The sequence below is a fragment of the Montipora foliosa genome, chromosome 8, assembly GCF_036669935.1.
Source record: "Montipora foliosa isolate CH-2021 chromosome 8, ASM3666993v2, whole genome shotgun sequence".
Lineage (NCBI taxonomy): Eukaryota > Metazoa > Cnidaria > Anthozoa > Scleractinia > Acroporidae > Montipora > Montipora foliosa.
Genome location: NC_090876.1, coordinates 2,864,493 through 2,886,992, shown reverse-complemented (window position 1 = coordinate 2,886,992; position 22,500 = coordinate 2,864,493). Strand labels below are relative to the sequence as shown.

At 39.8% G+C, this 22,500-nt stretch overlaps 2 protein-coding genes and 1 long non-coding RNA gene across 4 annotated transcripts in view; 2 read left to right on the top strand and 1 right to left on the bottom strand.

The window, feature by feature from the left end:
* LOC138013003 (uncharacterized) overlaps nt 1-14,429 on the top strand; it is a 31,851-nt gene extending 17,422 nt beyond the window's left edge. Inside the window, exons 12-28 of one of the 2 annotated variants that reach the window (XM_068859963.1) lie at nt 262-344; nt 1,646-1,748; nt 2,066-2,167; nt 2,892-2,982; nt 3,233-3,329; nt 3,664-3,747; nt 4,921-5,069; nt 5,459-5,585; nt 5,784-5,897; nt 6,592-6,744; nt 7,046-7,144; nt 7,676-7,805; nt 8,341-8,487; nt 9,011-9,125; nt 10,348-10,433; nt 11,507-11,619; nt 13,271-14,429. In XM_068859963.1, the coding sequence (XP_068716064.1) occupies nt 262-344; nt 1,646-1,748; nt 2,066-2,167; nt 2,892-2,982; nt 3,233-3,329; nt 3,664-3,747; nt 4,921-5,069; nt 5,459-5,585; nt 5,784-5,897; nt 6,592-6,744; nt 7,046-7,144; nt 7,676-7,805; nt 8,341-8,487; nt 9,011-9,125; nt 10,348-10,433; nt 11,507-11,619; nt 13,271-13,382 (1,905 nt within the window). In that variant the 3' untranslated portion in view covers nt 13,383-14,429. The remainder of the gene's footprint in view (nt 1-261; nt 345-1,645; nt 1,749-2,065; nt 2,168-2,891; nt 2,983-3,232; nt 3,330-3,663; nt 3,748-4,920; nt 5,070-5,458; nt 5,586-5,783; nt 5,898-6,591; nt 6,745-7,045; nt 7,145-7,675; nt 7,806-8,340; nt 8,488-9,010; nt 9,126-10,347; nt 10,434-11,506; nt 11,620-13,270) is intronic. The other variant, XM_068859964.1, reaches the window with a different exon arrangement.
* A 3,211-nt stretch (nt 14,430-17,640) lies between these two features.
* The window catches only part of LOC138013005 (serine/threonine-protein kinase 17A-like), a 12,478-nt gene continuing 7,618 nt past the window's right edge, over nt 17,641-22,500 (top strand). The window contains exons 1-5 of the mRNA XM_068859968.1: nt 17,641-17,845; nt 17,923-18,144; nt 18,244-18,400; nt 20,497-20,623; nt 22,421-22,469. Of these exons, the coding sequence (XP_068716069.1) occupies nt 17,781-17,845; nt 17,923-18,144; nt 18,244-18,400; nt 20,497-20,623; nt 22,421-22,469 (620 nt within the window). The 5' untranslated portion in view covers nt 17,641-17,780. The remainder of the gene's footprint in view (nt 17,846-17,922; nt 18,145-18,243; nt 18,401-20,496; nt 20,624-22,420; nt 22,470-22,500) is intronic.
* LOC138013006 (uncharacterized) lies at nt 19,719-22,332 on the bottom strand. Its single transcript, XR_011125153.1, has 4 exons — nt 22,227-22,332; nt 22,046-22,122; nt 21,610-21,676; nt 19,719-19,842 (listed from the first exon to the last, which is right to left on the bottom strand). It is a non-coding gene; the product is annotated as an uncharacterized lncRNA (long non-coding RNA).

The window sequence follows — 22,500 nt, the reverse complement described above, 5'->3', positions numbered from 1 at the left end:
TCAGACGCTTTGTAAATCAATAACTGGTTGCATCCTCGCAGCTGGGTTTCTTAAGGTTACTAAGCTCATTCAAACTATGAGTTTCCATACTTGGCCTCGTAGGCTGTAAGCTGCTCCTTCTCCTCCTTTTTCTCCTTGATTCTTCTTCTTTCGTTTGTGTATTCCCTGGAACTCTCAATTTGTTTGCTTCGAGTCGCCGATGTAAAGAGAAATTCTTCGAATTGGTCACTGATCTTTTTTCCTCATTTTTGTTTTCACAAGGTTGCTGGCCAGTACTATTTCCAGAGCCAGATGTTGAAACTGATAGTATCCAAGATTAGAAGCGAACCAAGTCAGTTTGAACGGTAATTTTGTTGACCGACCATCGAGGTGTATAAATGAGCTGTAACAGTTTTATCGAAGTTCAAGGTTCACAACGCAGCCAGGGGCCGGGCCGGTTGCTTTGCTTGAAGCCTGGTTAGCGCTAACCGTTAGTTAAGAGGTATCAAAAACTGTAAGTTTCCATGGTATTTAACGCTTGTTAGCGCTAACCATGCTTCGAGCAATCCAGGCCAGGTTGAATCAAACGTACTTTGATACCACTCTTGTTTAGAGAATTATGAATGTAGCTTAAAAAGTTACATGTTAAACACCCAACTCCTGTCTAGTGCCTTAATCAGTTTAAGTGTATATGACGGATTTTCTTTATTTATTCAACTGAAACATCATGGTTTTCTGAGATAAAAGCAATTAGACAAATTTCCTTCAGTTTTTTTTAACCTTTTAAAACTCCGAATTTTCGCGTCTGGTGGGGTAAAAAACCGCTGTAGTAAGGAGACTTGGAATAGCAGAATTGTGACGTCAAAACGCATGAAATTTTAGGGATAGAAATTCGTTCTTTTGTCTAATTTAATTATTGCAACCAAGTACAGCGCATCTCAGAAGAAGTTTCAGCAACTTGTACGTCTAAAAAAGGGAAAAATTCGGGCCCTGGGATCTTGAATCTTTTCAAGGGTCACTTTGTGACAGCAATTAATATGAATCTCATTATGTCGTTGTATCCCACAACCCTACAAAAAAGTCTCTGCTTACGAGCCAGAAGGCCCATCAGGCCGGCGCTTATCTCCGGTTTCATTAGCATGAAGCGACTAGGAATATTTCTACTCTCCCCTGGATGGGATGCTAGTCCAACGCAGGGTTATCCCCAGCATTTCACCGATACCCATTTATACACCCGGGTGGAGAGAGGCACCGTGAGAGTAAAGTGTCTTGCCCAAGAACACAACACAATGTCCCCAGCCAGGACCCGAACCCGGACCACTCGATCCGGAGTCGAGCACTCTAACCATGAGGCCACCGCGCCTCCCATACAACCCTCAAAGAAGTGAACTTAAATCCACCGCGAACGGACGGCGGACGGTATAATCGCGAAATACTTGCAATGGTGCAATATTACGATAGTTTGACTGATGTTTCCGTTGATGCTGTCCTTGTCATTGCCAAACAGTCAACCATGCAGGAGCCCTGATTGTGGGCTTCTCGTCAACTGGTTCCCATTTGGGTTTCTTCACTTTCTCAGTGCTGCCTCTGCACCACACACGTTAGACGAGGTGGTATTTTCAAAAGAGGTCAGAACATTTCTGGAACAAGTCTTTCCTCTTTCTAGTTATCGTCATCAAGTGGAGCTTGTCCGGTTTCTGAATCAATTCGCTGATCCTCAAATGGATATGCCACCTGGATGGGATAAAAAAGTCGATCAATCCGGAAGGGTACGTTTATGTTTATAACTTCGTTGTAAACCGTTGAATTGCTGGCTCTTGTTCGAAGCGGGGTAGTAAAACTTCATCCCAAGCCGAATTAATTAAGCAAATCAACGCAGAGTAAATGTTTTCCATCAGCCTCAGCGAAGCGCGGGAAAATTCGTTTGAGAAAGTTGGCTAAGAATGTAACGCGTCGGTTTGAAACCAATTCCCGAGGGTTGAAAGAGATAATCAAGACAATCGAGAGCTTAATTTCTATATTCAATTAAAATAGTTTATTATGGCATGAAATTTGTAATGCTCTTTGCTTCTTTTCTGTTCTGTAGCTTTATTTTATTGATCACACGTCAAGAACAACAACTTTCATCGATCCTCGACTTCCCATCGAGGAAACGCTTTCCAGACCAAGGAGCCGCACGGACACTGAGGTATGACATGCAAGCCTACAAAACAGCCGCATACTATCGATCTCAGGCGTCCGTGGACAAGGGCTCTTCTTCAGCCCGCTTCACGGACCGTTGATTTCAGTCTGCAGTTAAAAAAATCTGATCACGTGATAACATTTTTGAGGTTTCGAAAATAACGATCACATGGCGCTAATCCTTCATTCTTCCCACGGCCGAGAAAAAAAAAACCTGAAGAAGAGTCTCCACTCGCTTCTTATTTCCAGGACAAGGCTTTACCTGGTTACCCGTTATAGCTTCGGCCGGTTTTACTCGCGGTCAACTTCGTTTCGCGCTTTTCTCTGTGGGTAGTGCTAGAGCAACAGAAAATAGCGTCACGAGATCAGTTTTTTTCGAAACCGCAGAGCCACAAGAAATGCTATCACGTGATCAGAATTTTTTAACCGCGGACTGAAATCAACGGTTCCGTGAAGTGGGCTGAAGAAAAGACCCTTGTCCACGGACGTCTGAGATCGATGTTACATTCTAGTCTCACAGTTATGGTTTTTATTATGTTGTTGACTGTCACAAAAGGGAGGGGGGGGGTCACGGGCACCCCAGGGCCCTCCCTGGCTACGCCCCTGGAGAGCAGGGCTACACGTAGGCTAAAGGATGCAGTTCTCAAGTTTCCCTGTATATCAAAAATTGACGCCGTTTTACGGACTTTGATGTAAGACAGACTCAAGTTAAAGCTGTTGTTCTTATTTAGCAGCCTCACCGTTCAGTTATTCCTCCGCCAAGGCCTCCACCCCCAAGAGCTCCGACTCGGACAAGCAGTCTTCCGAATGCAACGCCTCTGAGTAAGTTGAAGGCTTCAGTGAGTTATAATGCAATAATCACGTTTTTGTTTACCATGACTATCGAATGAGGTTTTGTTTTTTAGGTCATATGCTTCATATTTCTTCTCAAATAATTTATTTAAGCGCTGATATTTTCACATATAAAAGAATTGGAATAACGTTTTTCAAGGTATCTTTTGGTAACTGTTGTTTGACATTTTTCTCAAGGGAAGGTAACAATACTACTGGTTTTTATTTTATTTTTTCGTAGCTTACAATCAGCAAATTGTAGGATATCTGTCCCAACAAAACATCGACACTCTGCTGAAGAACAAGTACCAGCCTTACTCAAGAAGCCCAGCACTAAAGTAAGTGCGTTATAAATGAAAGAAGGCCATCGCTTTTAGTTGAACAACTTAAAGCAGTTGTAAAGACGCCTGAGAAATTTGGTCATAAGCGTCTTCTGATATATGATCGCACTCAAACTAAGAATGAAGGTTGGATTGATAATAATTATATACTGTGGTTCATAATGTCAATTTATAGTTCAGCTAGTAGCTGGTCTATTGTGAGTTTTGTTTTTGGCTTTCATTTCATATACTCTGCAGTTCTGAAATCAAAAATGCCGTTTATTGGTCAGTGTATCAACTTTTCTAAAGAGAACTCGACAATTGTTTTATTCTCTGTTAACGCTCCCCTCAGGGCTAATGTCAGACGTGTTCAAGCAGAAGGCGAGAGAGCACTGGGGAGACTATCCAACAACTTGGATTTCATAATGCTGTTAAGGTAATAACAAAGCTTTTATTATATCGGTTTTGAATGCAGTGCCAAGAATCTAAAACCAAGGTGTAATTAGGTAGTATTTCAGAACTGTTTTCTTTGGAATCGTTATTTCCCGCGTCAATTCAAAAGTTGATTCATGCATCTGTGATGTAATCAGACACATTGCACATTGATTGGCTGAGGTGATAGGGCGGTTTTCAATTGAGTAATTACTTCGACCAATCACAGCAGGTACAAACAGCGCAATGAACCAATCCAAATTCGTAGCAATTGCGTGTAACTTGCTCAAAGCGCGGGAAAAAAATCGCGCGTGCAAGTCGCGATTGGTTTTGGTTTTCCTTCTCTGTGGTTGATAAACTGGCGGGAGATTTTAACCAATCACTAATCGTAGCAAGTACAATCGCGTGATACTTTCGACAGTCGTTTGAAAACTGCTCTAATACTTGGCGATAGGAGTTGTTCGAAATCTAGGCAGTCTGAAAAAGCGGTAACTCAGCAGGAGTGAGATCTGTAGATCGTGAGCTTTATGTCTTTGGTTATGGCGCAAAGCGAATACACGCAGCCCACATAAAAAAAAAAAAACAGAAGAGGCATGCTTGCAATGCACTTTTAGTTTTGGGTTTTACATCAGGGCTACATGAGTTAGTATTATCATAAGAATGACTTTACGAATAAGCTCAGTAATGCACGCATTTTGATTGGTTCTCAGGTATAGCTGGCGTCATCAACAAGTTCAGAAGTAGATCACAGAAAACGTCAAAATAATAAGGACAACATCAGTGACACACGAGGCGTTTTTGTTTTACCACATTTTGACTTCATCTGTGATCTGTTACTGAACGGAAGCAAGGCAACATGGAATCTATTTGTTAATTTGACATAAAATGTTGAAGACATCTTCATTTTCATGCTGCACGGTCTAACATTTGTTTTAAAACTATTCTAGAACGTGTAGAGAGAGCTTTACTTCTGATTGGCTGAGAGTGAGTCGCAAGATTTTTAAGCTAATCACAAATCGTGATGTCACTTATGGCAACACCGAAGCACTCTTCAGATTATTTAAAACACTCAATCGACTGACACAACTGTCAGGTTTAATTCTCTGATTGATGTGTTTTTTCCCAAGATCTGCACTGAGTCTTTGTTTATTAGTGTTTCTAATTATTCTCGATCCAGTGTGTTAGAGGAGAGCATCATGTCGTATGTTCCATCAGTCGTTCACACAGAAACGGAAGAACCGAATTCATTGCCAGCATCGCCAACTCGTAGCCAGGCTCCTACCGGAACGCGGTCGAGAACCAGTGCGGCCGAACTTGCTCTCAAAGGTAGGTATTTCCTTCAAAAAGTGTTCTGATTGATTGCTGATTGCTTGTAGAATGAAACGCAGTCACTCTTGACAGTATAGGAGTTAACAGAACAGCTTTGTCTCTTTTGTTTTTCTTAAAATTTGCCAAAACCGGTGAATGAAACCAGAATTCGATCAAGTTCTGTTTGACTCGTAACTGTTTCCGGTTTGGTGGTCATACAAATATTTTTGAGAAGTCACCGCCAAGTGGGCCACTTTTGCGGGAGAGTATACTTTGGCTAGACCACAGTAGCGGAAATTTTGGAATCGTGAGTGGGTTCTTTTTATGTCCAACAGAAATGCGGGCAAATTTCTTTGGTTTTGTTCTGTTTCCTGTATTAATGTGTTCGTATACTTTTGCCCAAACAGGCGCGATGGCTGAGTCAAGCTCCAGTTCCAGTCCTGCTCCGTACAAGCGTGACTTTGAGGCCAAAGTTCGCTCATTTCATCGCCAGCTGTACCACAAGGGTTATGGACAAGGACCTAACAAGATTAAGTAAGTCGTCTTGTGGGAAATAAGATGTCCCTTGACCTGTTTGCTTTTCATCAAACTCAAATCGAAATTCTTCTCTTCATTCCTAAGGGGCTGTGACTGCCAGGTTACAAACAATCACAGATAATAAACTATAAATTAAACATGATAAACCACGGTACATAATTATTATCAAATCCTATCTTCACATTATTCTCGCAGGTTGAGTGTTAGAAGAGATCATATATTAGAAGACGCTTATGACCAAATCATGAAGGAACCTGCTAGAGCATTGCAAAGGAACCGCTTGGAAATACAATTCACTGGAGAAGAAGGGTAAGTTGAACGGAACCTTGGGTTTATAGGCGAAATGGGAAAGGGCAAATGGAAAATGTTAAAAAGTGGAACGGAAAAGGGGAAAGTGGGGAAAGGGGAAGAAAATAAAACCTTTTTATCTCCTTTGTTTCATAACTCCTCCCGCCCTAAAAAAGCTGATACACGGGCTCGGGAGTCAATAGACAGAATATTCTGCAACCGTGTTCCTCAGAGTGGTGATCTGTACAAACGGAAGAGTATATCTTGCATCCTTATTCTACATCTTTGTTCTTTTTGTACCTGATAGCGAAATATTGAATGATCAGAATACGATTTACCCAGACAAAGTCGAGCGTGGCGTGCGCTGAGTTTTTTAGACGGTTGTGTTTGAAAAGGATAAGGTAAATGAATATGGAGGGACAGGCTTTTACATCGGCAAGCCAATAGTTCAGTTGAGTAGCCGGCCAATACAACAAAGTAGGTGTTGGAGTTTACCATCGGCCGGCTACACTTGATAATTCCTTGCTCATGCGGAATTGTATGGAGAATATGCGGGGAAAACGCTCGCTGTGGAGGGTAGGGTAGAAGCCTGTGGGACCATGCCGGTAGGATAACTGCGGCTAATTTTCATTGACTTTCCATTGGTATCAAACTGCCACTGAATCTGCCTGTCTTCTATTTAGATTCTCAGACTAACACCGTTATTTCCTTCTAGATTGGATTATGGTGGACCCGCGAGGGAGTTCTTTTTCCTGTTATCGCGCCAAGTGTTCAACCCTTATTATGGCCTGTTTGAATACTCTGCAAATGACACTTATACGGTGCAAGTCAGTCCGGTGTCTCTGTATGTGGACAATGCTCATGAATGGTGAGCAAGAGTGATTTGACATTCCACCTAAGCCTCTTCTTTTTATTCAGCACCTAAAGGTCGTTTTTTCGTCATAATTCGTGTCGAATTGCCTGTTAGATGCCACTGGCAATTCGTCAGGACAACCAACCCGAAAGCGAGGCATTGGTAGCAAATAAGACGTGAACGAGGCTCGAGATATCGAGACGTTTGAAAAAGAATTTCATGTCTTACAGAAGACACGGTGTATGTAAACCAGAGATTATTTTCTCGTATAAACGCTATTATCTATCCAGTTTATAGGTTATGCTCTGCTTTTTAGGTTCCGCTTCTGTGGGCGAATCATTGGACTCGTGATTATACATCAGCATTTACTGGACGCGTTTTTCACGCGTCCGTTTTACAAAGCTCTGCTCAGAAGGTAAATAGCTTCGGTATCATTATGTGTCGTGTTCAGGATTTTGTGCCATGTTAAATTCCACTGCTTAGTCGCGAGATGCTTCTAACAAAAACTAGTCCTTAGCTTTTCTTTAACTTTTTTTTTAACAAAACTAGTCCTTAGCCTGGAGGTGTTTCTCCCTGTAATCCAGTTTTCCTTCTCATAAAACAGCAATAGCAACGTTCAATTTGATCTTACGTCATTTGATTTTGCCTTTTTCTCATAGGTAGGTTACTTGTGCCCAGCGAAAAAGAGCAAATTGGGTCCAAACGATCTTTTCACCTTTAAAATGTTGGTAGATTCATTGAAACGTTGCGCGTGTATTGCGTCTTTTTGAAGCAACGCACTTCTCAGTCTGTCAAGATTTCAGTGTTGCTTATTTCATGAGGTTCATGTTTGTGTTTGGTTCGAGGTTTTGGTCTCGCGGTGTACGAAGTTTTTTCCTAAGCTGTGTTTAGTGAGAGAATGTTCAGTTATTCCTCTTTCAACTGCGTTCTTTTGATATTATTTTAGTCCGTGCGACCTGAGTGATGTTGAAGCGATGGACTCGCTCTTTCATCAGAGCATGACATGGATGACGGAAAATGACATAACAGGAGCGTTAGATCTGTCTTTTACTGTCAGTGAAGAGATCTTCGGACAAGTAAGGATACAAATGTTTTGCTGGTTGTTGTTGCTTGTAATTGCGTTCGATAAAAGAGAACGCATCCTAATCATGTCATTACCTCGTTATGTCCCTCGGTTATCGATGATTTCAACATTTGGACGCCATTTTGGATTGGCTGGCTGGCTGGCCAGCCTCGATCTCATGTAATTATCACTCTATTATACCTCGAGATCAGTTTGGTATTGCAATTTCCAAAGCAAAGCTGTAATAAGATTGCAGACTTATTACTCGTATTCCACGTGCCTTGGGGTTCGACTGTTCTTCGTTTTTGCTCGGCCGCTAAACAGGAATTGAACTCACCTCAGTGAGCCTTGATTATTGCTGGTTTCAACAAAGGTAACCATTTTGAGCTTAGAGGACTCCTCCACATGTTGCGTTTCAGAAGTGAACTCCGCTTGCAAGTGCCGACTCGCCTGGCTTTGATCGAGGATGATGGGCTGAGATAATGGTACCCTTTTTGTACTTAAATTGCTGTTTTTGGTGCCTTGTTTACTTTTTATCTTTATTTCAGGTGACCGAAAGGGAACTGATTCCAGGTGGCAAGGATATTGAAGTCACAGAGGAAAATAAGAACGAATATGTTGAACAAATGGTGAGATGGAGGGTTGAAAGAGGAGTAGCTGAGCAGATGGAGAGCATTGTAAAAGGATTCAATGAGGTAATAAAACATACGAGCAATAATTTTGGCCAATCAGAGCAGACGCAGATATATTTATATTAACCAATCAAAACGCGTGTTGAATACGTGCAGCCGGGGCTAAGCGCAGGAAAGGAACACTGCAACGATATCGCAGAAGATTGGGGATAAGAACATTTCTTTGTGATTGGACAAGGACATTTTGTTACCGCCAATATGTTGTAGTTACATCTCCCTCCCTGTGGAATCTTGAGACTTTTACCATTGACAGGACTAACCGGCCTGAGCGGGCATTTGCAAATTAACACACTTCGAGGATGATATGTACTCCTTCAGACGAATGCGAGGGATTATCATGCAAGTGTTCCTTCAAATTGTTGCATTTTTTTTTCGCAAACGGACGGGTCAGGCCGGCCAGTTCTGACACAAGGAAAGCGCCCTTAGACGCTACGTATTTCAGTGTTTATAAGTATTTAAGTCCTTTATATATAGTTACTGTCTTTTTTTGCTCACGTTAACTTCTTTATTTCTGAACTCTGTAAAGGTTTTGGATCCCAACTTGATAAATCTGTTTGATGCACGCGAGTTGGAACTCGTAATCTCTGGCACCGCAGATATTGATATAGACGATTGGCGAAAGAACACTGAATATCGTTCAGGTAAGAGAATCTGTCCTGTCCTGGAAACGATCGTAATTATGGTCATAATTTTGTTATTATAGAGAAGTTTAGCATCACGCTAATGCCAAACGTCAAGCTGAAGTTTTGCGTGTTGCCAAATGTCAAAGAAGACTGTTTGATCATTTCCTGTTAGCCCCAGATTTCTGTCAACGTCTTGAAAAAGAATAATCCAGAAGTAACTCCATTTTGCGGTCAAAGCTCGACTCCATCCAAACCACTCGGCTTCTCTGCCTCCAGAGTATTTACTATGTTTGTTTTTAATGTTATTCATTGATATTTTTATCACTAATTTTCACAATTTGCCCTCTTTTAGTCAAAACCCATGCAAGCGAAACGCTATCGAAATCCGATTAAAGGTGGATTTGAGACAGGTTAATTGATAAAGCTTATCCCAGGACCGAAGCTTTCATGCCGACAGTATGCTATGCATTCCATCCCCGTCGCCAATGTAATGTACCTGCCCCTTTGGCCTGGTCTTTCCCGTCGTACACTTACGACGCAAGTGCAACCACAAACGCAAGCGTAGACGCAAGAAACGAAGAATTTTTCATTTTCTTGTGTCTACATATTCGCTTGCATTTGCATTTCATGCATGTGAACCGGGGAAACGTAAACGCAAGGTTAAATAAAAAACACAGGTTCATTCTCATCCACCATCCTGGAAAGAGTACTTGAACTGCGCCTGCGTGTCTTACTTCCCTTGTGTTTGCATTTGTGTCGTACCTGTGAACCAGGCTTTACTGCTCCCACATACTTCAATATTACCCCGTACTACCTTAATTAACGCTAATTTTCACTGCATGCATAAACATGAGCATGCGGTCTCCTGAGGACAGGAGCCGTGGACACTAAAGCAAGGACCCCACCTGCCAGGATGCCATCAGTGAAATATTAAAATCCCAGGGGCCCGTTTCTCGAAAGTCCCGAAACTTAACGGGTTATTTTCGGGTGTCACAATTCCCTCGTTATCTCAACAACGGGGAGGATTTCAGTCGTCAAACGTCACAGTCAGTTTGCTTTTTGTTACCTTAAAAACATGTTTAAAAATCGGCTTTCCTGAACAAGCGGTTGGCAGGTTCACAAATAGCTTTTCGGGACTTTCGCGAAACGGGCCCCAGAGACTACAGCTTGCACTGGAATACGCCTCAGTCTTCCTCCTCATATTGTTTCCTTATGCTTTGCTTTCTTGTCTTTTCTTTAGGTTACCATGGAAATCATAAAGTTATTCGATGGTTCTGGAAAGCAGTGCGTTCTTTTGATAATGAGCAGAGATTAAGACTTTTACAGGTGAGTGAGTGTGGTCTTAGAAATCGATAACTCGAGTGACTGGCTGGCGCGAAAAACGAGAAAAGCCTCGTCAACTCTGCTAATAAACAACAGCTTTTGCGTGGCAATACCAAGCAGGCTAGAACGACGGTTAAGGTTTTTTTTTTCGTGGATTCGCTTCCCAGATATCGAAGTGACAGTGATTTCCGGAGTGTAGACTGCATAACCCATATTGCAATGGCTCTTCTCTGACAGTTCATTTTTTTTAGCTTAATATTTCATAAGAAGTATAACATTTAGGCTGTCGATATTGAAATCTAAGCAAAAACATTGATTACCGTTTATCCCACATCCGATATGATTTTCCGTTTAATTAAATACAAGAATTGATCGATGGGCAACTTCGCGTCGGCCGTTCAGAACCAGATATTCATTGGTCAGGCAATCCTGTTGACCTGGTAAAAAAAATGTGATAAGCCAGATGTTACAAGGATACAATTCCTTCATTATTAGCTTCTTTCCATTTTAATTTTGCCTTGTTTTTGTTCCTTGTGAGGAACGGAGCTTCTGCAATTGAAAAGCTATATAATGTTGGCTAAGTTCTTACGTTGATACGTCATTATCTGTTGATTGTTCAATATTGACTCAACTTTGTCGGCTCTTAGTGGTCCAGTCGGCTGAGACGGAAGGCAATAATGAGAAAGTGTATAATGTCAACGTTGAAATACTTATATTTGCCGGATCCGCCGTATGAGCGGAAAATAGGAAAAAATCAGGACATTTCTTTTGCGATTTAACTATATTAACTGTCTATAGCAAATGCACATTGTTTTCTAAACTTTTGCGTGATTTCGTGTTTTTTATTACAAGACAGCTATAGCATTTAAATCACTTGGAATAAAGCATTATTTGGACTTCGTAGTGTTTTTCGTCGTTTGTACACATTATATCGAGGAAAAAAACAGTCACTCCCGTAAACTGCCGGTTTCTCAAACATGCTTTTAGTTTAGGCACAAGACCCTGATTCCTTATCACGGAAACGTGTTTTTTGACGCTTTACTCGATCCCCCCTGTTTTTTTCTTTGTTCTTGCAGTTTGTCACTGGGACATCCAGTATTCCATACGAGGGATTTGCCGCCCTGCGAGGTAGCACGGGACCACGAAAGTTTTGTATTGAGAGATGGGGAGAATTTAGTAAACTTCCAAGGTGAGTAAAATGTAATTTCGAAAATCTGAGCAAAAGTTTGGTTTTAGGGATTCAGTTGATTACGTCGACAAGCATTTTATCCTACCCTCTCTCGAGGAAAGTGCGTGTTGCCCATACTAACTGGTCACCTATAAATATTCTCTCCTAAGTAAATTCTTGCCCCGAAATTTCCACTGCTAGCACTATTATCTACAAATCCCCCAACTGTGATTGAGTAATGTTCTTTGTTTTGGAACAACCAATGAACTTTCGAGGAATCCATAATTGACCAGCGATAACATCTCGGGGCATTCACTGAAAATGGCAGCATTTAACAGTGTATTTCATGAGCGCATTGCATAAAAATATTTGTAATCTCAAAAATAAAAGTCTGAGGCTACAAAAGGAAAGATTCGTTGGTAAAAGATTGTTCTCTTTCGCCGTCGAGCGCCTCACGTTCTAAAAACATTTCGCTCAAAGTTTATTCCTTCAAGTCGCCTTCGTAAGTGCCTTATCCGAAATAAAAAATTGCCTTTGAGGAAATGGTACAGGAGGAAGTGGAACAATTTGATAAATTATTTGGAAGGTTTTATCGAATTGGGTTTGATTTGTTGTCTTGTCTCGCTGCATTCCTGGTAAAACATTTCACACCCATCAAAACCGAGACTTTTGGGAATATTCAACTCCCTCTCTACTTTTCAGGACATCCGTTGTCAAACCATATCGCTTCCATTTTCATAGAATATACCTCTTTCATAATGGCGGCCAAATAAAATATTCTTTTGTTTTATTACTAACAAGCCTTTCTAGCCTCGCTACGGCGAGCAAATTTTAAAAGAATCTTTGTTGCAAAATGAGGGTAACATGTCTAATTAGCATAAATACAAAAGAACGTATAGTTGGTCGCCATCTATGAAAGTGGTCTATAGTACCTCTGACATAATATCTCTTCACGTACAGTCTTGCTAGCAGAATATTTAAACCTTTCACAACAGACCATAAGAATAAATAGACAAACAGCCTCTAAGGACGGAAAAAATTGGGAACGCTTTGTAACCTACAGCTCTATGCAGGCCTTGTATCAAATAGTAAAAACAAAGGAAGATGGGAGGATATGCTAGTATCATTTCTATCACAGATATCCTTTTTTGTACATTAGGGCATTAATCCTCTCAGATCTCTTTAACTTTACACAATCAAGGAGATTTTGCCTCCTTCAAGATACTTTGCCTGTCGTTTGATCAATATTTGATTAAGCACTAGGTTGATCATTCATGGACGTTACAATATGAACAATTTTCACTTTATTTAAAGGCGCCCTCCTTGGCGATGTGGCTCCTGCTTATATTGCATTGGCCATTTTTTCGCCGCTGCCACCTTTATCATTTCTAAGCCTTTCAGTCTTGTTTTGCGCGATTAATGTATTGTTGAAGTGTTATGAGAAACCGGATTGATACCAATATATCACTGTAAATAGTGCTGTGATAGAGAAATGAAAGATGAGGTATGTAATGGTTATTCACTTCTCTGTTGCCATGGCAGCATTCATGGTGGGCTCCATATTTGGCAATACATGGTGACCGGTCAAAGCTCCAAAAAAACAGCTCTTTTTTAACACCCCTCGTTGCCCTGGTTTTACTCACAATTTGAAGTTTTCTCGTTTTCCTTTTAGGGCCCATACCTGTTTCAATCGACTGGATCTTCCTTTATATCGCACTTACGAAGAACTTCTGGAAAAACTTACCTTTGCTGTGGAGGAATCAGAGACCTTTGCGATGCAGTGAAATGCCATGTCGGAATAATTCAACTCGAGTTGCATGAAATGCTATAATTTTCATTTGCCCAGTTTCTCAGCCATTAATTTGGGTTTACTGTGGTTTAGAAGAGTCGGTTTAAAGAGCTCATTAAGAGCGTAAACCTCCATTACTTTGTCACCGACATTGATAGATAAGGATTGAATGGATTCATATTCTGCGCTAACCGAAATGCGAAGTTTCATAGCAGTGAATTTGTCAAGCTGGGTGGATATTGCCGCCGTTGTCAATGAGGTAGCAAATCCTGGGTAACCGAAGCTTTTGTTATAGGTCGAGCAGTTGAACCATTTTGCTGGTATGATCGGTCTTGACCTGCAGTGAGAGGCTAGAGACATAATGTTTTGTTCCGTGTTGTGTCTTTTTGTCTGGTTCTTAACGGTGAAACTTTCAATGAGCGGTGGAATCAGTGTTTGATGATCAAAGAGAATTCTTGCCATTTTTCAACGGCAGTTAACAAAGCAATTATCGTGCATGTAAATAAATTCGGAAAATAATTTTGCAATCTAATCTTATTTTGTTAAAAGAAGAAAAATGGTCGCATCTTGGCTGGATAATAATTTCGCTTTCTTTGTGCGACTCCGTTGCTTTAATGCTTGTTTTGTCTTTTTTTGTAGGCTTGCAACGGTGTATTTGGATGAACTTAGGTTCATCCTAAAGGCCCAGTAATACGGGCAACATTTTTCGTGCAACTTGTCTCGCAACAATGTTGCGTTGCGAGTTGAGATGGTTTGTTGCGCGTATTACCACCTTCTTGCTCAACAAATCTCTGTGTTGCAAAACAAAAAGTAGACGTCGCTTTTACCATCTCAACTTGCAACGCAACATTGTTGCGCGACAACTTGCACGAAAAATGTTGCACGTATTACTGGGCCTTAATGAATTTCCACAACAATTCCTAACCCAGGTAGATCTTTTTGTCTAGGATATACAATAAATAATAAAGGTTAATTCTAACCTCTGAAAATGAATGCTTCAGAAGTGGTGTAAATGATTAAAAGTTCCAAGAATAACTGTAAATTGCCATTTGTTGTAATTGTTTTGTAAGCTGTGTTAATACGAGAGAAAGCAATGCGAGGGTGTTTGAAAAGGGGCATCCCGTTTACTCACACAACCAGATTCGCTTCTTGAAAATGTTGAGCAAAGAATTTACCTATGTTCAAATAATTAATGAACTTTGAACTGTCGTTGGTGGGTAAAGTGATAATTATAAATCAATTATCTAATTATTGATAAGTCCACTGAAAAGTGGGCCACTCCCAAGTATTTCAACTGGTACTGTTACATCTACCTCTGCTTTTTACTGGGATGCCAGTATGGCAATTGCAGTCGGAAAATGGGCGGGATTTGTTGGTTTTATTTTATTTATTTTTTAAAATCCAAATGTAATGGTAAGACAACCACTTGCCAACTCCAGTGACACCCCCCCTCCTCCGCCCTCCGGTGTTCAAACAGTCAGCAATTGTTGCCATCAACTTATTGCCATTTTATGTTGTCGCGTGAATGGCGAAATTTTAAGAATTTGCCACCTATTTTCTCAAAATATAACATCGAAATGTGACCAGTTTCTCTTAATCAGCATCTTCATTTGCATTAATTTGAAGATGACTTCATCAACTCCCTGATTGAAAGTTTTTGCGACTGCTATTCGCGATCGAACACCTGGTGTAGTTCTTTTGTTTGAATTGAGTCTACTTTCTGTCATGATTTACGATTACATCATTTGTCTAAAGTAAGTTCCGCTTATTTATCAGTTTTTCAAAGTGAATTAAGGTTTCCCGGATCAGGTTGTGAGTTTTTATCTTATCAATGCCACTAAAATCTGTTGTTGAATGTTAAGGGAGTAAACGGTTGTCTTTGGCCCATTCACAGTATACTCAAGTTAAACATGTGGCGAGGTTTCGTGCGGTGCTTAGGTTGCTTGAATTGCTTCAGGTGCTTAGGTTACTTGAGGTGCTTGGTTACTTGAGGCGCTTAGGGTTCTTCAGGTGCTTGGGTTGCTTCAGGTGTTTAGGTTGCTTGAGATGCTTGAGTTACTTGAGTTTTATGGGGACATATTTCCCGAACTATGCGGTTCGATTAATTTGGATCAGTGTTTCTTGGGTGTATTTCAGGTGGCAGACTTATTTCTTAACTAAAAACGCGAATACATTTTAAGATACAATTTTTAAAAAAAATTCTTTTCTGAAAAACAGTTTAATTTCGGTAAATGATCGTTAAGAGGCTGTATTTATGAAAGATAATATATCTTTGAACTTCGGATACAAGGATTGCCGTCAAGTCTCAGCGTTACTCAGCAGTATGAAAAATTCAGGCTTGGACAGGACTTGCACCTGTGACCTCAGCAATAAGCCAGTTCAAAGTTTCAAAAAAAAAAAAATACGTGCGCGCGCCGGGATAAAAACAAGTCTCTTCTTATGGAAATTGTTTGCAGAAAATTTGCTTTCAAAATCTTTTGTATTTTTAATATATGCTTGATTTTATCCCGACGCGCGCACGTGTTTTTTTGGAACTCCGCACTGGCTTATACGTTCAGTTTTCTGACAACTGAGCAAGCCAAGTGGGATGTGACACGACACAAAATGGCGTTGCGAGTTTTCGATAAACAGGTCCCAGACATGTGTCACTACTGTTAATCCTCTCTCCACAGGGATACTAAAAGTGAGGTATCCTTTGAGCGCAGTAGAGAGCGCTATCTTAGGGCGCATTCCTTTTGTCAGAACTGGCCGGCCAGACCCGTCAGTTTGCAAAGCAAATGCAACAATTTGAAGGAACACTTCCATGATAATCCTTCGCATTGCTCTGGAGGAGTATATATCATCCTCGAAGTGTGTTAATTTGAATACGTTGTAGAGTTAGTCCTTCCAAATGCCCGGTCTGGCCGGTCTGTTCTGTCAAATGGAAAGCGCCCTTTGCCTGCGTAGCTGGTGGTATCGTGGGCACGCGGCGAAGCCGCGAGAAATACTCGAAGTCCTCCTTCTCCCCATTCTGCTCGCTTTTAGCGGCCAAAACTTTATTCCGCGCGCCCACAATACCGCCACAAAACTTTATTCCACGCGCTTACAATACTGTCAGCTGCGCATGCTAGCGCTATCTCTAGATCAACAGGGACCTAAAGATTTGAGAGGTTTACGTTTAATAGCGATTTTCTATGATCCCTACGATACAAAGTTCTTGTCGTCTGGCATGGACGCGCTGTGACTTGGCAGGCTTTAGTACATGACGTGCATGTACGCCGTGACTAAGGTGTCTTCAGTCCTCAAAAAAGTCGTGATAATTGGAGAGGGAAAAAATAAAGAGGAATCCGATTTAATCTCTGACATCCCGGCGGGTATACGTAGTCAAGGCACAAGGCACAAGGTGTTTTATCAAAAGAAAGGCACTTCATATACAAAGTCCTTTCGCATTTGCCATCCAGCGAGGATGGCAAAATCGCAAGGAAGGGGGCCGGTTTACAGGGTATCTTCAAAAAATGGAAGTTATGGAAGCCTCCCTGAAAGTGAAGACATTGCTCGCATACTTTTCCCATTGACAAGCAGATTGACCCAAAAACCGGCGAAAGAAGTAGATCTTATCACGATAATTAGAATTTGCGAGGCCACCGACGAACACCCTTCAGGTCCATTTTTGGTCGGAAGATAATTGTTAAGGTGTACAAAGAGAGGCAAGTTTAAAACAAAAATCATCCCTCCAAATATGAATCATGTTCACGCTATATTTCGATCTGAAATGTATTCACTTCGGGTACCTCGTCATTTTGGCTATCGTGACATATGACAGGTACTATTTAAGCACCGCGAAGCATCTGGCAAAATAACACTGTAGATCCTTTACAGACCACTTTCCCTTTTGATGTCTATTCCGAAAATAACTGCTCCTATTAATATAGCATCGGAACTTCGAAAGACAGACGGGAAATGAGTGTTAAGAGTTAAAATATGTTTATAAGCTAAAATTTCCGCCAGAAAAACATTGAAGTCCTTTTAATGTCGTAACTTTCAACGAAACGCTTAAAACCAATTCTTTGCCCGAAGGTTTTTCTTTTGGTATAATTATTCCATCTTAGAAGTATGATTCAAATAACAAACGAACGGTTTGCGCAGCGTTTGTGCACTTATGTGTTCTTGTGTACGGTGGGCGGAAGTGACAATAAGAGGAAGGCGGGCATGGAATAATATTCCTGAGTTTTGATTGGTCGATCAATTAAGCAAATGCGCCGAAGATAGCGAGCGGTGAATATGACATGTGACAGCTACATTGCTCGAAATATTCTAGCATCAACCGGTATTCTTTTTTGTAAGCTAGCGACGAAGAGCATAGACACACAGTCACAGAGAAGCAATAGGCAGAGAGCTTTTGGTACACTTGAGAATGGCACGTACGCCACGCATAGAGCCGATTGAAAATTTCTTCGATATTTTCGACGAGATCGGAAGGTACGTAAAGTTGGTTTCGTGTGTGATTTAAGAGGGTTTTGTCGTTGGTGTGAAGGAAAGAGATCTTTCACTTTCAGAGGGCAGTATGCAGTTGTTAAGCGGTGTACAGAAAAGGCGACGGGTAAAGAATTTGCTGCAAAGTTTGTTCGTAAAAGAAGAAAAGGCAAAGACTGTAGGACAGAAGTTTGGCACGAAGTTGAAGTGTTGGATGCCACAAACTTACCACACCAACATCCTCATACTATAACATTGTTTGATGTGTTTGAAACGCGGAGTGAAATCATACTAATATTAGAACTGTGAGTTGACGTTTTCTTCTGCATGTCTTGTTTGACAATTTTGTCGTGTTTATGATTCAAAGGAGGGTTTATTGTCTTCTGTTTATGTTAACTCAACAGCGCTCTCGGCGGAGATTTACATCGTCATTGTATAGCTTACGACACGGATGAACCAGCATCGAGTCGAAGCGAAAGGGAAGTTGTTTTTCTTCTCCGGCAGATTCTAGAAGGTGTGAAACATTTGCACGATCAGGACTTTGTACATTTAGATATTAAGGTGAGAACTGCTTTTATATTGTCACTGAACTTGCTAATGTTTCCGACTGTTTGTTTTTGGCTTAGCTTTTCACAAGGAGTCGTTACGCTTCAAGAAGTTTACAAACACTCATGTTGTCTTTTGATTGTTTTGAATAAACCCGACGCTAAAAGGCACATTTTTATTATTTTTTGAAGGGAAGAAACCAGTTTTGCTTCGAATGGACCATTTGTCTTTAATTTCTCTCTAGTCTTGCATTTTTTTAAACTAGAAAATGAAACAATTGTTTTTTTCTTCCAATACCACCCTTGTCTGAGGTCGACCGTGGAATACTGTTCTTTCAGAAACCAGCCACGACATTTAAATATTTTATATTCGTTCAAGATGTCGCCGTTTGCAGACATATCGAACTCATCTGTATTATGAAACAAAAACAAGCGTGTTACAATGACTTGACCAGCCATACGCGAACATTTAATAATGAAGGTTACTGCGAAGTACAATGAAATGGCTCAACTCAATTTCCGCCATTATAGATTGCCACAATAATTTTTTTAACCGCGCGCTTGCATCTTGAATACGTTCAATACTATAGCGTCTTTACAAGAAATTAACCAGTTGGGGTACGGTGTCATGCCGAGAATATTTAGGTTTTCATTTGTTGTGAGTTTGATTTAATTGACCAGCCGTGTTCAATATTTACAACCAAGAATTTTTTTTTTAATTCTAGCAAAGCTTGATAATTTCTAAAATTTGTTCTTTCGTTTGTTTCCCGGTTGGGCAAGGGTCGGTCTTCAAGTACATTTTTTTTGCAAGACAAACAAACATCAGTAACCTAGAACAAACATTACTTGACACGCTTTTAAAAATTAATCCTGTCTTTGCCAAAGCCATGCGAACCATTTAATTATGTGGAAAATTATTTTATTGTTGCAATAATCACAAGACCAGCGAACCTTACTACTTAATTAAAACTGCGTTGAAAATTGTCTGTAATCCCGCCGTATTATTTGTTGTGAGTGTGTTTTTCACCTATTAACTTAAATTAAATCGCAAAAACACATTTGGATATGCAAAAATGTCTATTCGATCCTCTCTGTTTCCAAAAATCTGTCAAAAATGTTTTTTTTTTAAAGAGAATATTTCAATAAATTCTTCAAATTGTTTGTGTAAACATTTAATTTATATTGGCTACAGATCACCAAATCTACCCTTTTTAATGAAAAGATCCAAATATGGTCTTTAAAAATTTAGTCGATTTATCAAAGACCGATTATCCATGAGTAGCCAAAAACCAGGGTCATTTTACATTTGCTTAAAATCCTCAATGCTTTGTTTATAACACATTCATGAACTCATATTTCATTACTCTATCTGTTTCAAATTCCATGCATGCCATTTTTGTGCCTCACATTTCTCCCCTTGAAGATTGTTTTCCAAAATTGGAGGAAAATCTGTCAGGCCTGAAATCAATAACAAAATTAGATTCACTCATTCTTGAAAGCTAGACCCGGATGTTCAGAGGCAAGATAACATTATAGACATTGACCAAGGATTTTGTACGTGCCTTTACTGAGATGTATTCGGACTGTACACATTCTAATACAGGATAAGTTATCTGGTTCTCATACAGGATAAAGTTGCCCGGCTTTAGAACAACTGGACGTGGCTTTTAAATATTTTTTTTAGATAAAAGTAGACAAAGGTTCATAACTTAGAAGGTTTCTGCTTGAAGCACGTTAGTTTTAATAAGCACGGTTAAATTGTGGTACCAGAAATTGCCTGAAACACTTCAGGGTGTTGAAAAAACAACACCCAGTAATCGCTGTAGACTGGATGAGAAAACATTGAAGTGTGTGTTTAAAGTGGTATGCTTTTACTGTATATCAAAAGTGTTAATTCATTTGCTCTGTGTAAATGATGTCTATGACAACACCTTTGATCTTAAGAAGTGCACATGATTTTTCCTTTTTTTGTTTTGACTTCTAATGTAAGGATTGAGTAGGTGAACCTTAAGAGCTTTTGTTTCATTTATTTTTGATCTTAACATCCTGCTTTTCAATAATTTTTTTGTTGTTTGAATTCAAAATTCTTTTTTTTTTATCCTTGTCTTTCAGCCCAACAATATTCTTCTGATGACAGAGCATCCTTACCCAGAGATCAAGATTATAGATTTTGGTCTTGCACGGCAAATTAAGGATGGTGAACAAATATGTCTTATTGTTGGGACACCTGAATATGTAGGTAGGTGGCAAAACTTAGTTTCTAGAGATACTGTGGTGCTGCACCGGTAATGTGAGTGGAGCTTGCTCATAAATTATAGATTACTTAATATAAGTGTTTAATTAAAAAAGGAAAATTAAGTCTAAAACTAGTGAGCAGCACACTGCAAACTGTTGTTGTGAAACATGTTTTATTCTCCGAGGTGTAAACTTCGTCTAGCTTTCGTAGACTTCTTCAGGAAGTTTTACAAGGGAACACTCGACAGCTTTAAAAATCGTGGACCCCAAATCTTTATCATGATAAGCATAAATACAATGTATTTCACAACTTCACCTGTTCCCATTTGTAAATCTGCCCCAGTTTTCTTGGTCCGTGGCCCCCATAATAGCCATAAATATGGCTTATAAATTCATACAGGCGTAGATTGTTTGGTTGTAAAACTCCCTGAAGAAGTCTACGTAAGTGTGATGAAACGTGTCAGAGAATAAAACATGTCTTACAACAACATTTCACAGTGTGCTGCTCACTAGTTTTATGTCAAAAAATATTTTAAAAAAACCTTTTCTTAAATTGTTTAAATTATAAAGTACAAAACAGGAGCAACTGCAGGAAACTCAAGCAAGCAAGTTACCTGGGTTGGCCACATTTTAAGCAAATGCCAAAGCAACCAGGAAATTTCTCTGACACTAAATTGAAAAAGTGTGACACTAGTACTGTTTGGCTGTCATTACCTCTAGACCATTTTACAGTAACTGTTGTAGCTACATTACCTGACCTTATAAAACCTGTTAACTCAGTGGTATGGATAAAACCAGGTAGTGCATTCCAAGACGAAGAATAATATTTATTGAGATCATAACTGGTTGTTCTAGGTTTATTGAGGGACAAAATGTAATTTCCATGAAGATCATAAGAAGACTGGAGAGAAAACGTATTTATATACTGTATGTAGCAGGAAGATCATATAGAACATGCTTGTATATAGTTTAAAAGAAAAAGTTACGTACCTGACCTAAGAATGGAAGTGGGGCTGCTGGTGACTCTGTTTTAATACAGCCCTTTGTGCTTTAATTTCTAATGATGTATAATATGACAAAGATTTAGCCAAGGCTAAAAGCAGAGCTCCCATTTCTAACCCCAGAAAGCAATATAGTGTATATGGGAATAATTATGCTTCTGTATAAAGTACAAAATTAATCATCATTAGTGTATACAGTTTACAGTGATCAAACACCGGAGCTGCCAGCAGTAAACAAACAAGCCTGGCAAACAATAACCAACAATTATTTTAATCAACAACTTAAACTGAAATTACATGTATAACAATCTCTTTCACAACATTTTCTGTTTGACTGATAATCTTTACACCCTCTCTCTTTGGGTTAGAACAAAAGCAAAAAGCTTACCAATTAAAGAGTACTAAAGAGTAGTAAATTTGCTTACCCCACTGCAATTTCACAGTCAAACAAAGCAGCTCATGACTGGACATTCAATGTGATTGTTGAAATATGCCAGAATCTCTGTCAACGCAGAATTGCAAACGTTTTAGACCTTTTTCATTTTTTTAGCAAGATTCACAAAATATGTGAGGCAGCGAGGCATGCATTAAGAAGGAAAACATTACCTGAAAGGCAACCATTGTAAATTAGTGTTTTGTCTCTAATACAAACACACAATTTGCATGATATAAGCAGTGAGGTCTTTATCAATACAAGGTTACTGGCAGCCTCCCAGCCATTCATAGGCTAGGTCACTGAGCAACCTAACTGTAAAATGGTTTTTTCTCAAATAGAACGTTATTACATGTTCCATTTTTAGCTCCAGAAATACTTGAATTTGAGCCTGTTGGAAAACCAAGTGATATCTGGTAAATAGATATGAATTTTTGTCACTTTCCA